This window comes from Hippocampus zosterae, chromosome 5, assembly GCF_025434085.1.
Source record: "Hippocampus zosterae strain Florida chromosome 5, ASM2543408v3, whole genome shotgun sequence".
In the NCBI taxonomy this organism is placed as follows: Eukaryota; Metazoa; Chordata; class Actinopteri; order Syngnathiformes; family Syngnathidae; genus Hippocampus; species Hippocampus zosterae.
Genome location: NC_067455.1, coordinates 3,777,841 through 3,791,104, shown reverse-complemented (window position 1 = coordinate 3,791,104; position 13,264 = coordinate 3,777,841). Strand labels below are relative to the sequence as shown.

General features: G+C 46.3%; 1 protein-coding gene and 1 long non-coding RNA gene across 2 annotated transcripts; both read right to left on the bottom strand.

Annotated features, from left to right (window-relative positions):
* Positions 1–2,536: 2,536 nt before the first annotated feature.
* Positions 2,537–3,789, bottom strand: apoa2 (apolipoprotein A-II). The gene is given in 5 exon segments (XM_052065376.1): positions 2,537–2,768; positions 2,770–2,800; positions 2,910–3,141; positions 3,456–3,500; positions 3,650–3,789. Coding segments are annotated over 4 exon segments (432 nt in total). The 5' UTR covers positions 3,499–3,500; positions 3,650–3,789; the 3' UTR covers positions 2,537–2,642.
* A 2,711-nt stretch (positions 3,790–6,500) lies between these two features.
* LOC127600676 (uncharacterized) lies at positions 6,501–7,629 on the bottom strand. The gene is made up of 4 exons (XR_007962373.1): positions 7,550–7,629; positions 7,412–7,451; positions 7,250–7,340; positions 6,501–6,556 (listed from the first exon to the last, which is right to left on the bottom strand). It is a non-coding gene; the product is annotated as an uncharacterized LOC127600676 (long non-coding RNA).
* Positions 7,630–13,264: the final 5,635 nt, after the last annotated feature.

Sequence of the window (13,264 nt, the reverse complement as noted above, 5' to 3'; positions counted from 1 at the left end):
GAGGAGCAGTAAATCAGCAAGGTTTTGTTTTTGTTGGGAAGGGCAATTGTTGCGTTACGTCATCAGATCGCAGTTTGAGCAAACAGTGCGATGTTGCTGGCATCGCACTTGTGAAATACTTCATGCCAACTTGGGCTGCGCCGGTCGGCCTGCTCCTGAAATGTTTGTCATTAAGGCCGCGATGCACTGACTACGTGTCTCGACGTGTCCCGTCAAGTTGAACTCTAGCCCAGAGGCTGCGACTCGAACACGTCACCCGCGGGCTCCTGCCGGTTAGGAAAGGTGGAGGTCAGCTACAATCTTTCTGGTTTGTCAATTGAGCAGGAATGGCTCCGGGATTATTATTATTTTCCTCTACTGGGACTAAACGGCAGCTTGACACATATGGAGGATGAGAATATATCACTTCTAAATGTATTTTAATATGGCAAATAAAATACTGGAGTAGTTTAATTGGGGCTACACAGATTACTGCTGGGTGATAGCACCCCCAGTGGCGGAGCTTGAAATATGCTTGAATCCTCTAAGTGCCAGGCCAGATAATTTTCTTTTGGGTATTTTTTGCCCCCACCCCCACCCATTTTCCCCCCTACATTTTCACCCATTCTCGTGTAATGATTTTTTTTTAAATCAGTGTTTTCTGAAGAATTTGGGGGCCTTGTGTGAACAGAAAAAGGGGGGAGTTTGTCAAAGTACTCAAAGTGCGTGGGCCGCCGCCTGTTGCCCAATCCTGGTCTATATTCACCCACACTATTTGCAAAGTTTCAATATTAAGTTAACCATCTATCATTGGTCTATTTGCTGTGATTTTTTTTATTATTTTTTTTATTATGCTGAAAGTGGATATTTTATAACATTGTGTTGAGTGTAAGTGATGCAAGCCGAGAAGTAACAATAGACCACTGTCCTATCTTTTTCGTAGAATGCATAGAAAATTGACAATATGGGGGGGGGGGGGGGGGCGTTGAGGGTCTAGTTGGAGAGGCAAGATATGAGGGTTTTTTTTGGTTTTAGTTTTTTAAATTTTATTTATTTATTTTTTGAGAGAGAGAAACAACAAATATGTTGTTCCAATAATTTTAAAACTCGGATACCACACAAAAGAATCACTGATTAAGTACAGTTTGGTTGCATTTAACTTTTGATCTCCAAGAATTATTTACGGACTTTTAAACATTTAGGTTTCTGTGTGCAATACGTTTTAATCTTTTCAGGAGTTTTCCGAAATGTAAGCACAGTTTTGATGCTCAAACTCTTCATATTGTTTCCATTGCACCAAATACGTATACTTTTTTTAAAAACATTTTTTTTTTTACGACTACAGTACTAATTCTATGTTGGTCCTAATTCTCGTACTTGGACAGCTCTGATATTTTTGCGGTGGTTGTTAATGTAAAGCGTTTGGCAACGACTGCCTTTGATCATCCAGAGGCTCCAAAATTGCGTTACTGAATAAACGATATGTCACAATCATTTTTTGTTTTTTTGTTTCTGGCATTTAAAAAATATATATACACAGGCAGAAAAGATCCCTTTTACCCATCGACTGCTTCATGTGCGCCTGATCTTTCCGTATTCAAAAATGCAAAATCAGTCACAACGCAATTTGCCTCTCTATCCATCTATTTGCATGTATACCTGTGAGAACGCACAAAATGAACTGCGCAGCAATTTAGCCCCTTTGGCGGGTGCAATCTGGGATGCGCCGAGTTACGAGATCAACTTCCACAAGGCAAATCCAATGTCGTATAATCAGTCATGAAACACACACACACTGAGTGGCAACCGCGTACGTGTGTCTTACACAACGTGCTACTGTTCCAAATCCTGTCAGACTGAGCCCAGTGTTTGCGGGGAAGTGCATTAGAATGAATCAATCAACATCTCCTTGGGAGGGGTTGGGAGGGGGCGCTATTAGTCTATTGTCCCTTCTTGACTGGCGTAAAATACCCAAAATCAGTAACCTGGCCTGCCTTGAGGGTCCAAGCATATTCCAGGGGGGGAGGGGCATTGCCCCCCAGGCCCACCCTCTTGCTCCGCCAGTGCCTATGTTTGTTTGTTACTCAGCTGTACTCATTGTCTTTTATTTTAAGGGGGAAAAATAGCACAATAAGAGCTTATGGACAGGGTACTTCATTGTTTTGTAATGTCTTTAAGAATATTTGTGTCACTAAAAATACGATTGAATGAAATGATGGTGCTTAAAAATGTTCCGGGAAATGTCAACGTGGATTTTAGTGAGGAGAATGAGGAGCCGGATGCCATGAAGTTAACACTAATGGCCGTTAAAAACCAAAAAAGATCCAACTCATGTATTCATGCTGTAGAAAATGAAATCAAGATTCAACTTGAACAAACCATGCGACCAGGATTTTTTTTTTCGTGTTCATTTTATTGCACACACTCACAGACATAAACATACACACTCGTACGAGGACTACTTTTGGGTGTACCAAACACAAACATGGTGCATACGCTGAGTACATTTAGTGTGGTTGACGTTGGCGAGTTTTTTGATACTGTTTTAAAAAAAAAAAAAAAACAGACAATGCTCGGTACTCCCCCCCGGGTTTGAAGCGCTGCGCGGTCTCCATCAGGCCTCTGAAAAAAATCGCACCTTGTTTTTTTTTTTTGTTTTTTTTTTACTGGGCAGGCAGGAACGTATCCAGGTGAACTCTGATGTTTTTGATGGCGTTGTCCAGGTACTGGCCAATGTATGGGCGCAGGTAGTGTCCGTACACGCCCAGAGCGGATTTGCGGGCTTTGTCCCACCAGGGGGCTGAACTCTTCAACTAAGCCGCTACACATAATACAATACAATACAATAAGACAAGGCCCATAAGTGCCACCTTCCGCTAACAAAAAAAAAAATTCAAAGGCTTTGCACTCTGGCTTTTGCAAACGCTCACCTGCCGACTTTGATGATGGCCTGGAGCTGGGGCTTGTCCTGCAGACTCTCCATTAACTCTTTGGCCTCCTGGCCTTGAGCGGTTTGTCCCACTTCGCTAATGACGGGGGCGGCGGCGGCGTAAACCTTGCCGTAAGCGTTCACCAGACGCTGATAGAAGGCGCCCTTCAGGCTGTTGTATTTATCCACAAGCTCCTGCTCTGGCTGGGGAACGTCGCAAAGGCTCATGGAGACTGCCATGAGGAAAAACGGCAGGTTCAATCAGGCTTATGGTTAGAGAAAATCGCAAAGCAAACACCGACTCGTCATTATAAAACACGCATCACCCGTATATTTTGTGATTTACTTTTCAGGATTAAAAAAAAAAATCAAATTTAAGTTCGTGCAGAAGAGATGAGGTTTGCACGCGAGGCCATTGGAACTTTTTTGTTGTACTTAAGAGCACCACGTTGCCAATCCAAATGAACGCAGCCTCTCCTATCTTGCACATTTTTACACTTAGTATGAAATAACGACTTGGAGTAGTTTACGACTTTTCTTTTCTTACCCTGCAGAGCCAGGATCAGGGCGATGGCGAATTTAGTGTTCATGTCTGTAAGGAGAAGAAAACACTGCGTGAATCAAAACTGCACATATTTGACATTTTAAAATACGGACACCCAAAAAACACCTTCATGTATTGCTCGCGTTTGGAAAACATACCCGAAATTTTTTTTTTTGTGTGTGTGTGTGTATTTTTACCTGCAATTGATTGCGTCTGGATCCCAGAAGTGACAGTCTGCTCTGGAAGTGAGTTGTCTGCAACTGGGAGCTCACATCTGGACCAGATGATATAGGGGGGGGACTGCAAGCACACGTCATCTGATCAGGACACACACACACACACACACACCAGGGCACCCACGCACGCACACATCACCTAAACAAAGTCCAGTGTACATGGTCTATGCTTGAAACCCCAATTGCGTCTTGCGAAATGGGCCTGGATGTCATGCATCTGCTGTCGCGTATGTTTATGATGCACCCGGAGACCCGTCTGATAGCGCCGCACGTATGTCTTCATCTACAGTATGCTTGTAAAAAACTCCCCTCGTCGATTAGATTATCTTGCCTTTGCTGTCACGAGCGAGCGAGCAAGGCAGCAGCGCCGGTCTAGACGCCACCTCGTTGACCTTTCGCAGAGTCCGTGTCAGGTTTGCACAGTGACCCTTTGCCCCCTTTTGGAGATGCATCAGGTGATTCTTGAACCCGGCAAGAATTTTAATTTTGGATCATCAGCAAAATAAGACTGAGATGATGACCGTTGAGATTCATGCACTGAGAACGATTATTCAGTCTTTCAGTATGATCACCAAATTTTTTAACATGGTCTTCTTTAGCCCTCCGCAAAGGTTCATGGAACTCTATTAGTAGTAGTAAAGGTAAAACAAACACTGCATGTGGGGGGGGAGGGGGGCAAGTCTGTCTGCAACTACGCTTTCCTGTCTATTGCCACTGAGCATTGTTGTGTGCAACTAAACTTGTTTTTTAGGGGGTCCGGTTCTCGGTTTACGATAGTTCTGAATGGCATGAACGACTCGTAGCAAAAGAGTCTTTTAGTAACGCGGCACAAGTAGGCACACTCAGTTAGCATCGTTTTGGCCGTTTTCCATGCGTTTGTTTCGTATTTATGGTCACAAAATGTTTTTCACACCAATATTTCCAGAGGCGCACCCTGGACAAGATTGGTAGTGCAAAGAATGTTATATATTACAGAGATGTGGAGTAATGCACAAAATCGACTTCTTTACATTTACTTGAGTAGCCCTCCATCCTTCCCTTTTAATCTCGCTTTTCAGATCGTGTCACGGGGGGTTAATAGCTTTCGCAAGGAAGCCTAGACTTCCATCCGGCTTGGTCCTTCGTCCCCAAAGCCTTCACATTGGCCTGTGAACTCCCACAACTGCGCCGTTGTGGGAGTGAACGCAATTGAGTTACTCCGGACCAACGAAAGCGGCTCCTCTCGTTCCCTTCAAAATCAGTCCATGACTTTGCAGATGCAGAAATAGACTCGCTGGGAGGATCGATGTGGGAAAAGTACAGTTAGAAGGAACTGCAAGCAGTTCTCGACTTACAAACATTCTGAAGTTGCCCAGGGCAATCACAGATCACAGCTATGAAGCGGGCCCTTGGATACCGCCTTCCTAATTGATCATGTGTTTAAATTCATCCATTAATTGACGACTATAATGTTTTCAAAGGTTCGATGCACACCGTTGCCATATTCATGATCACGTATCAGCCGAGCGCAGCATCTGTCTTGCCTGTGCCTCGATCAATTCACCTTATTGCACCACCTGCGCCACAACTTAGACCAGCTCTGGGCTCCTGAATACTTCCTGTAATTATAACCTGACTGCTGCGTGAGTAGTAGACTAAAGTGAAGCCCTTGAAAATTAAAAAAAAAAGAATATCTGTAAATGGGGCGGCCCTGGTAGTCCAGTGGTTAGCACGTCGGCTTCACAGTGCAGAGGTACCGGGTTCGATTCCAGCTCCGGCCTCCCTGTGTGGAGTTTGCATGTTCTCCCCGGGTCTGCGTGGGTTTTCTCCGGGTGCTCCGGTTTCCTCCTACATTCCAAAAACATGCATGGCAGGCTGATTGAACACTCAAAATTATCCCTAGGTGTGAGCGCGGATGGTCGTTCGTCTCTGTGTGCCCTGCGATTGGCTGGCAACCGATTCAGGGTGTCCCCCGCCTACTGCCCGGAGACAGCTGGGATAGGCTCCAGCACCCCCCGCGACCCTAGTGAGGAGGCGGCCCGGTAGTCCAGTGGTTAGCACTTCGGCTTCACAGTGCAGAGGTACCGGGTTCGATTCCAGCTCCGGCATCCCTGTGTGGAGCTTGCATGTTCTCCCCCGGCCTGTGTGGGTTTTCTACGGGTGCTCCGGTTTCCTCCCACATTCCATATAACATGCGTGGCAGGCTGATTGAACACTCTAAATTGTCCCTCGGTGTGATTGTGAGCGTGGATGGTTGTTCGTCTCTGTGTGCCCTGCGATTGGCTGGCAACCGATTCAGGGTGTCCCCCGCCTACTGCCCGGAGACAGCTGGGATAGGCTCCAGCACCCCCCGTGACCCTTGTGAGGATCAAGCGGTTCGGAAGATGAATGAATATTTTTTTGACCTTTGCGGCCACCATAGTTGTTCTCACTGCGCGGAACGGTCAAAATATTCCGTCACCAAACAGATATTGAAGTGGCCAATTTTTCTGCCAACGTGCATCTGGACTGACTTGCCTCCCCAAATTGTTGAAATGTTGTATGTACGATGAGTTTCATGTTCTCGCCTACCTCATTCACAGACTCTTGTTATTTCAGGACACCATTTGTACCATTTGGTTGCTTTAATGAAGCCCGCATGTTACGTGTACAATTTTGCGCGTGACCAAAAAAGGCGGTCGACAAGCGTGATGTTAAATAGCTCCCAGGTCAGTCGTATTGGCGGCAAAGGAGGGCAAGAAATTGAGGATCTTCTCCCTCGCCGCCGTCTTGACGCCAGCCGCCCATTGCCTGTAGTCGTCCACGACTGGCTGGATGTGTTCGTCGTAGTATTCCCTCGCGAATGCCACCGCAATGCCCGTCGTTCTGTCGACGTTCTCTTTGGCTGCACTGGGTGGGGGTGGGGGGGGTTGGGTGGGGGGGGGGGGGGGCATGTGCACAAGTATGGCGCTTGAGCCGGCAGGGCCGCGCAATGGCAACCTTGATATTCAGGAGCACCCAAATGCGCCCCTACGTCCCTCAAACACCCCCCCCCCCCGCCCACCCCCACCCGCTGAAGAGCAAACAATGGCGAAACCCCTTCAAAGGCGGCAGATGTTCCCTTCCTGCCAGAGTTTGTCAGGGTTCGTCCAAGGGTGCAAATGTTTGCCAAAAGGTCAACAGATGTTCACGTGTACTTTTCTTGAACTTGCTCAAAATTTCCTTGCGACAAGAGAAAAAAAAACACACACACACACACACACACACAAAAACTGTTGGCGAACATTTGCGCCCTTGGACAAACCTTGATGTACTCTGACGTGAACACCTAGTTTTTTGTTTTTTATACCTTCGTCAACACTTGCAATTGTTCGCCCGTCAGTGGGTTAGAAGCTTAAGGGAGGATGTGTGTGTGTGTGTGTGTTCTTTCTTCTCAGTGTGTTCATTTGTGCGTGTGTGTTTCTTTTGTGTGTATGTATTTGCTTGTGTTAGTTTATTTTTGTGCCCTGTTATTTGGTGTGTGTGTTTGTGCACTCATTTGTGTGTTTGTGTGTATGTGTGTGTGTGTTTCAGTGTTTCAAAGTATGCGTGCAGTGTCGATACCGAGCGTTGTCAAGTAGTCTTTGTAGGATTCCTGGAGAGTCGGATGGGTCCGGATCCGGCGTCGGCGTCTGGGCCCAGAGTGTCGCGCTCGCTGCCGAGTAAGGAGGATCGAAGCGTGTCAGCCCAAAGAAAAGAAATGACTCGGGCCGGAAAAAAACTTACCTTGAATGAGTAGAATGAGAGCGATGGCGAGAAATCTCATCTGCCGACAAACAAAAACAAACTTTATTCGAATTGTCAGATTTTCGGTTCTGCTCTCAGAGTTGAACCGCCTAAAAAAAAAAAAAAAATTCGGTGTACCTTTTTTCTTTGTTTGTTTTTTTTTTTAAATTCAGCTGCTCCGGCACACAAGCGAGTTGAATGAAACGAGTGTTATTGAGTCATTTTATTTATATAAGGCAAGGGGTCGTACATTGGTCCCCGTGGCCTGACTTTTTGTTTGCGTTCCATGCGGCAGTTAAATAATTGGCTTTTTAGTGTTTGCCTTCGCAAAGTGTCATCTGATCATTTGAGGACTCTGGCTGTGCCTCATGTGGTCATTTTGGGGCCCCCAAATGACAAGCGTGAAGATTGCCTACGAATGAACCTCGAAACTGTCCTCTAGTCACTGGCGTCTGCCCGGCGAGCGCCCTTTGGATGGAATATCGGAGCCCGTTTTGGCCGACGCTGATGTGTTTGTCGACCAGTCAAAGTCTCCGATCTGATCTAACGGGACCGATTAGGGCTTTTCGAGACGAGCGTCCATGTGATAAAGCCCCCCCGGAGCGCCGTTTCTCTGGGCAGAGTCCATGGCAAGAAAAAAAAAAAAGAAAAAAAATCAATCTGATCTCTGTCCACATCCAACAGCTGTCCAAACGCAGGCAGGGGTGAAGACTTTGTTTGTTCTGATGAGGACAAAAAAAAAAAAAAAAAGTATCTCGAGCAAAGTTGCACGTGGGTCATCATTTTCGTGTGAAGAAGCAAAAGGAAAATCACTGCCAAGGCTTTGGTTACGTGTTCGTGGATTGTCCTCAAAGTATTCAACTGAAGTGTGGCTGCCACTCACGATGATTTTTAGGAAGCGATTCATCCGTTGATTACTTTGACGATTCGTCGATGAATTTCATGCAACAAAAACATAAAACTGTGAAGAAAATTATGAATGAATGAAGATTCAATTACTCAACAAAAAAGGGCAAAAATGTTGGGGGGGGGTTGGGTTGGGAGGCGTTAACCACTTGACAAATATAATGTATTAAAATATTATAGGCAGCCCGGTAGACCAGTGGTTAGCACGTCGGCTTCACAGTGCAGAGGTACCGGGTTCGATTCCAGCTCCGGCCTCCCTGTGTGGAGTTTGCATGTTCTCCCCGGGCCTGCGTGGGTTTTCTCCGGGTGCTCCGGTTTCCTCCCACATTCCAAAAACATGCGTGGCAGGCTGATTGAACACTCTAAATTGTCCCTAGGTGTGAGTGTGAGTGCGAATGGTTGTTCGTCCATGTGTGCCCTGCGATTGGCTGGCGACCGATTCAGGGTGTCCCCCGCCTACTGCCCGGAGACGGCTGGGATAGGCTCCAGCACCCCCCGCGACCCTAGTGAGGATCAAGCGGCTCGGAAGATGAATGAATGAATAAAATATTATAAAAATATGAAATTGACGAAAACCAATTTTAAAAACTCGACTAAAAACAAAGAAACCTGCTCTGAAAAGGCGAACAAAAAAAAGTTAAAACAACAGAAAATCTGACAAATGACAAACACTAAGCGATTATAAGCCTGGCGATGTACCAATGCATAAAATCTCAAACAAATATTCGGTCAAGAGCTCACCCCCACCCCCCAAAAAAAATATAAAATTACATACAGTATTTCAAACAAAAATATGTCATCATCAATTTGCACTGAGGGATCAACGACACGCACCAAATATTCAGATGGTAAAAATATTGAACCGGTTTCACCGATTGTAAACGGTGGCCACTTTCTCATTGCTCGTAAAACACCCCACACCCGCAGGATAATCGTTCAGGATCATGTTTCGGAGCCATCCCATAATGCCGACTTTCCTGTCTTGGATTGCAGGTGATGAAAAATGCTCAAATTTGTGTGCACCCCACTTTTATGACTGTCGGCTTGACCGGTTCATGAACGCTAAAGTAAACAGTGGTTGATATAGTAATAACAGAGCTGTTACTACAAAAATCAAAACAACAGTTACATCGTGTTCCGTTCAACAATCCTTTAAACAAGTTGAATGGGGGGGGGGGGGGTTGTTCGGGGTTTTTTTTGTATTTGTTTTTTTTTGGCCGGGGTAGGAAATTACTTGACCATCCGCCGCCGGGCCGTCTCCGGCGGGTCGCGGCCTTCGGTGAAGCAACGCAGCCCCTGTGGATCATTAACCGGCGTAAACTTTAGTCCAGCTCTTGTGAAACCGCTCGCGGGGGGAAATGCCGCCATGTTGGCACTTTACCTTTGCTCCTGTGGTTTGTTTGAGACAAGCGGACGCGCTTCATCGTCGTCCGCTTCAACACCCCCCCATTAACCTCCTTCATGACTTTCATGATGCAAACTGCTAAAGGCGCAGCTTTTGACCATGTTACAAATGCCCCCCCCACCCCTGTATCTTTTCCCTCACTTTATCATTTATAAAAAAAAATAATTTTTTTTATGTGCCAAAAGTTCATCAAACTGTCTAAGCACAATTGCTGATGAGCCCTCGTTGGATTTGCAGTGCTAGCCATCTTAGCCAAGCTAAGAAAGCTAACATTTGCAAACTGCCGAGGGTTGGGGGGTGGGGGGGGGGGTCATTTATAATTCATCACCTTCCTAAAATAATGGCAAGTGTCTTTTGGGGACAAAAAGGATTCTTTTGGTGTTCTAAAATCATCTCCGTCTTCAGTTAAACAGACCCTTCGAATTGAATTTGTCACACATGATCACGATGTGTTCAATAAATTGGTTCAGATTGTTTGTTTTGGATCAACAAGTGGGTTCGTGCAAGTCGACCGATGACGGGACCGGTCGCGTACGTATTCATGAGCGTTTTTCTTTGTTCTACATTTCTGTTGATAGACTTCTGTTGCATGCGTTTTATGTTCATTTGATTGATTTATTTAGGGGGCGGGGCTAGAAAAGCACCAATTGAGAAGACTGATGTGACATTTCATGAGCGACGTGGCGACGTCTTGATGTCAAAGATATGAACGCTGTACAACTCATCGTTTTATTTTGGGCCCAAATACTGCAATGAGGGCGGCCCGGTAGTCCAGTGGTTAGCACGTCGGCTTCACAGTGCAGAGGTACCGGGTTCGATTCCAGCTCCGGCCTCCCTGTGTGGAGTTTGCATGTTCTCCCCGGGCCTGCGTGGGTTTTCTCCGGGTGCTCCGGTTTCCTCCCACATTCCAAAATCATGCGTGGCAGGCTGATTGAACACTCTAATTTGTCCCTAGGTGTGAGTGTGAGTGCGAATGGGTGTTCGTTTCTGTGTGCCCTGCGATTGGCTGGCAACCGATTCAGGGTGTCCCCCGCCTACTGCCCGAAGACGGCTGGGATAGGCTCCAGCACCCCCCGCGACCCTAGTGAGGATCAAGCGGCTCGGAAGATGAATGAATGAATGAATGAATACTGCAATGATGGAACGGAAACACCGGAATTGTTCATTTATTTCACATAGTCAAGACACAGTTGACCACTTAGTCCACATTTCAAATGGCAACACTGAATGTGCATATTTCAACAAAGCCTTTTAAATGTCATCAATGGAAGGTGTGTGCCCATAAACAACGTACACAATGTAACGAGCAATTCTTTTTTTTTTTTTTTCCATCTTCTCCTTTCTAGCAGAGCAGAATACGATGATGTCAAGCTTCGGGCGAGGGTTGCACACTTGTCGCGAAGGTCCTACTTAGAGCCAAAGGTTTCCTTAAACCATTTCCTGTTTGAGCAGAAATGCACAAATGAGCATTTTCAAGCAGTCTATGTGTGTGTATGTGTGTGTGTGTGTGTTTGTGTGTTTTCTCATTGCGAGCGTACTTGACGTTGTTGGCCACTTCGCTGTTGCGAATGTTGTCGAAGGAATCCTTGGTGTTCTCCGCCATGTTTCTAAACGCTTGGGCCACTTGCTCGCCGTACCTGCTGACCTTATCTCCGAAGGTCTCATCTTGAGCATCTGCGTTGGTGTGTGAATGATTTTGGGGAAAAAAAAATCTATTTAGTTGGCCGTAAACAAACGATAGTAATCATTTTGGGAGAAAAAAAACAAAGTCACATTTAGACATCGCAGCAAAGTCAATACTGACCTGCGTAGGCGATCAGAGCCAGCAGGAGCACGGCGACTCCGAGGTAAAGTTTCATTGTCTGAGTGGAAGGAGAATTTAAAATTGTTCACCCTTTTAGAAAATGATTTAAGATTCACGGTTTAAAAAAAAATAATAATGTAAAGTTCTTAAAAGTGGGCAAAACAACACAAAACAAAACACCCCCTTCAATGATTAAATCAAAATGTAAACGACCCCCCCCCCCCGAGCCCCCCCCCCCCAAAAAAAGAAGCAGCACACTTGAAACTTCCTCCTACCTGTTGTTGGTCTTGTTGTGGAGGAAACTGCTGTGTTTGTGTGTGTGTGTGTGTGTTTGTGTGTGTGTGTGTGCATCTCTCTTTATATATGCCTGCTGGCTTGCACTAATGTGACGCACGCTGGACTCAAAAAGCCCACGTGGTGCCCCACCCCCCACCCCCCACCCACCTTTTCTTTTTATTGACCGTGTCGCCGCTGAGATTCCAAAACATGGAGGTGGGGGGGTGGGGGTGTGTGTCTCTGTTCAAATTAAAACAACAATGCTCAGTTATATGGCAAGGTAAAAAAATATATATATATCGGCGTCAGTTTGCAAATTGCGTCACACCGAAGACTGTTTCTAATATTTTGAAGGCGGAGTGAGCAAAGTATGAGAAACATCAGGCGCGTCACCAAAAAAAAAAATACGAGATACCCCAAAGTACTGTTCATGTGATCCCAAAGCATTTCGTCATTTGAAAACGTCTCAGGTGACTGAAATGATGCATTTCAGATGATTTGATCTTTTTCATTCATTCATCATCCGAGCCGCTTGATCCTCACTAGGGTCACGGGGGGTGCTGGAGCCTATCCCAGCTGTCTTCGGGCAGTAGGCGGGGGACACCCTGAATCGGTTGCCAGCCAATCGCAGGGCACACAGAAACGAACAACCATTCGCACTCACGCTCACACCTAGGGACAATTTAGAGCGTCCAATCAGCCTGCCACGCATGTTTTTGGAATGTGGGAGGAAACCGGAGCACCCGGAGAAAACCCACGCAGGCCCGGGGAGAACATGCAAACTCCACACAGGGAGGTCGGAGCTGGAATCGAACCCGGCACCTCTGCACTATGAAGCCGACGTGCTAACCACTGGACTACCGGGCTGCCTGATTTGATCTTTGGAGCACCAAATAAAAAAAGTGCTAACATGATGGCGTGTAAAAAATATCAATAATTCATTTTCTACTTGCCATTTTCTTATATAGGGGACGGTTGTCGCATTCGGATGAATCTGTTCATGGTAAATTGCAAATTGACAGCGATTCACTGGACTTTATGAAAATTTGACACCCAGAGTAAAAAATCCTCAACCCCCCCACCCACCCCCACCGACTCAGCTGATGCCGCTCCTGAACATTGTCCCACGTCGGCACCTGCTGGCCCAGATTGTCGGCGTGGATCTGCTCCTGCCGACCCAGAATTTGGTCCTAAACCCTGCTGGTTCTGTTTCGATACACTGAACTCAGTAACGGGAACCGATCCCGAAAGACCTCGGTCGTAAACCAACCTTCAAGAACAAAGCCCCACACTCCAATTAGTTTTCACGGAATGAACGTGGGGGGGGGGGGGGGGGGGGGGAGTGCCAAAGCCAACAAACTGAACGCACAATGACAGGAGCTGATATTTGTACCTGTGAGACCGATTTGAATGGTGACTAATTAAACCCGGGGCGGCCCGGTAGTCCAGTGGTTAGCACGTG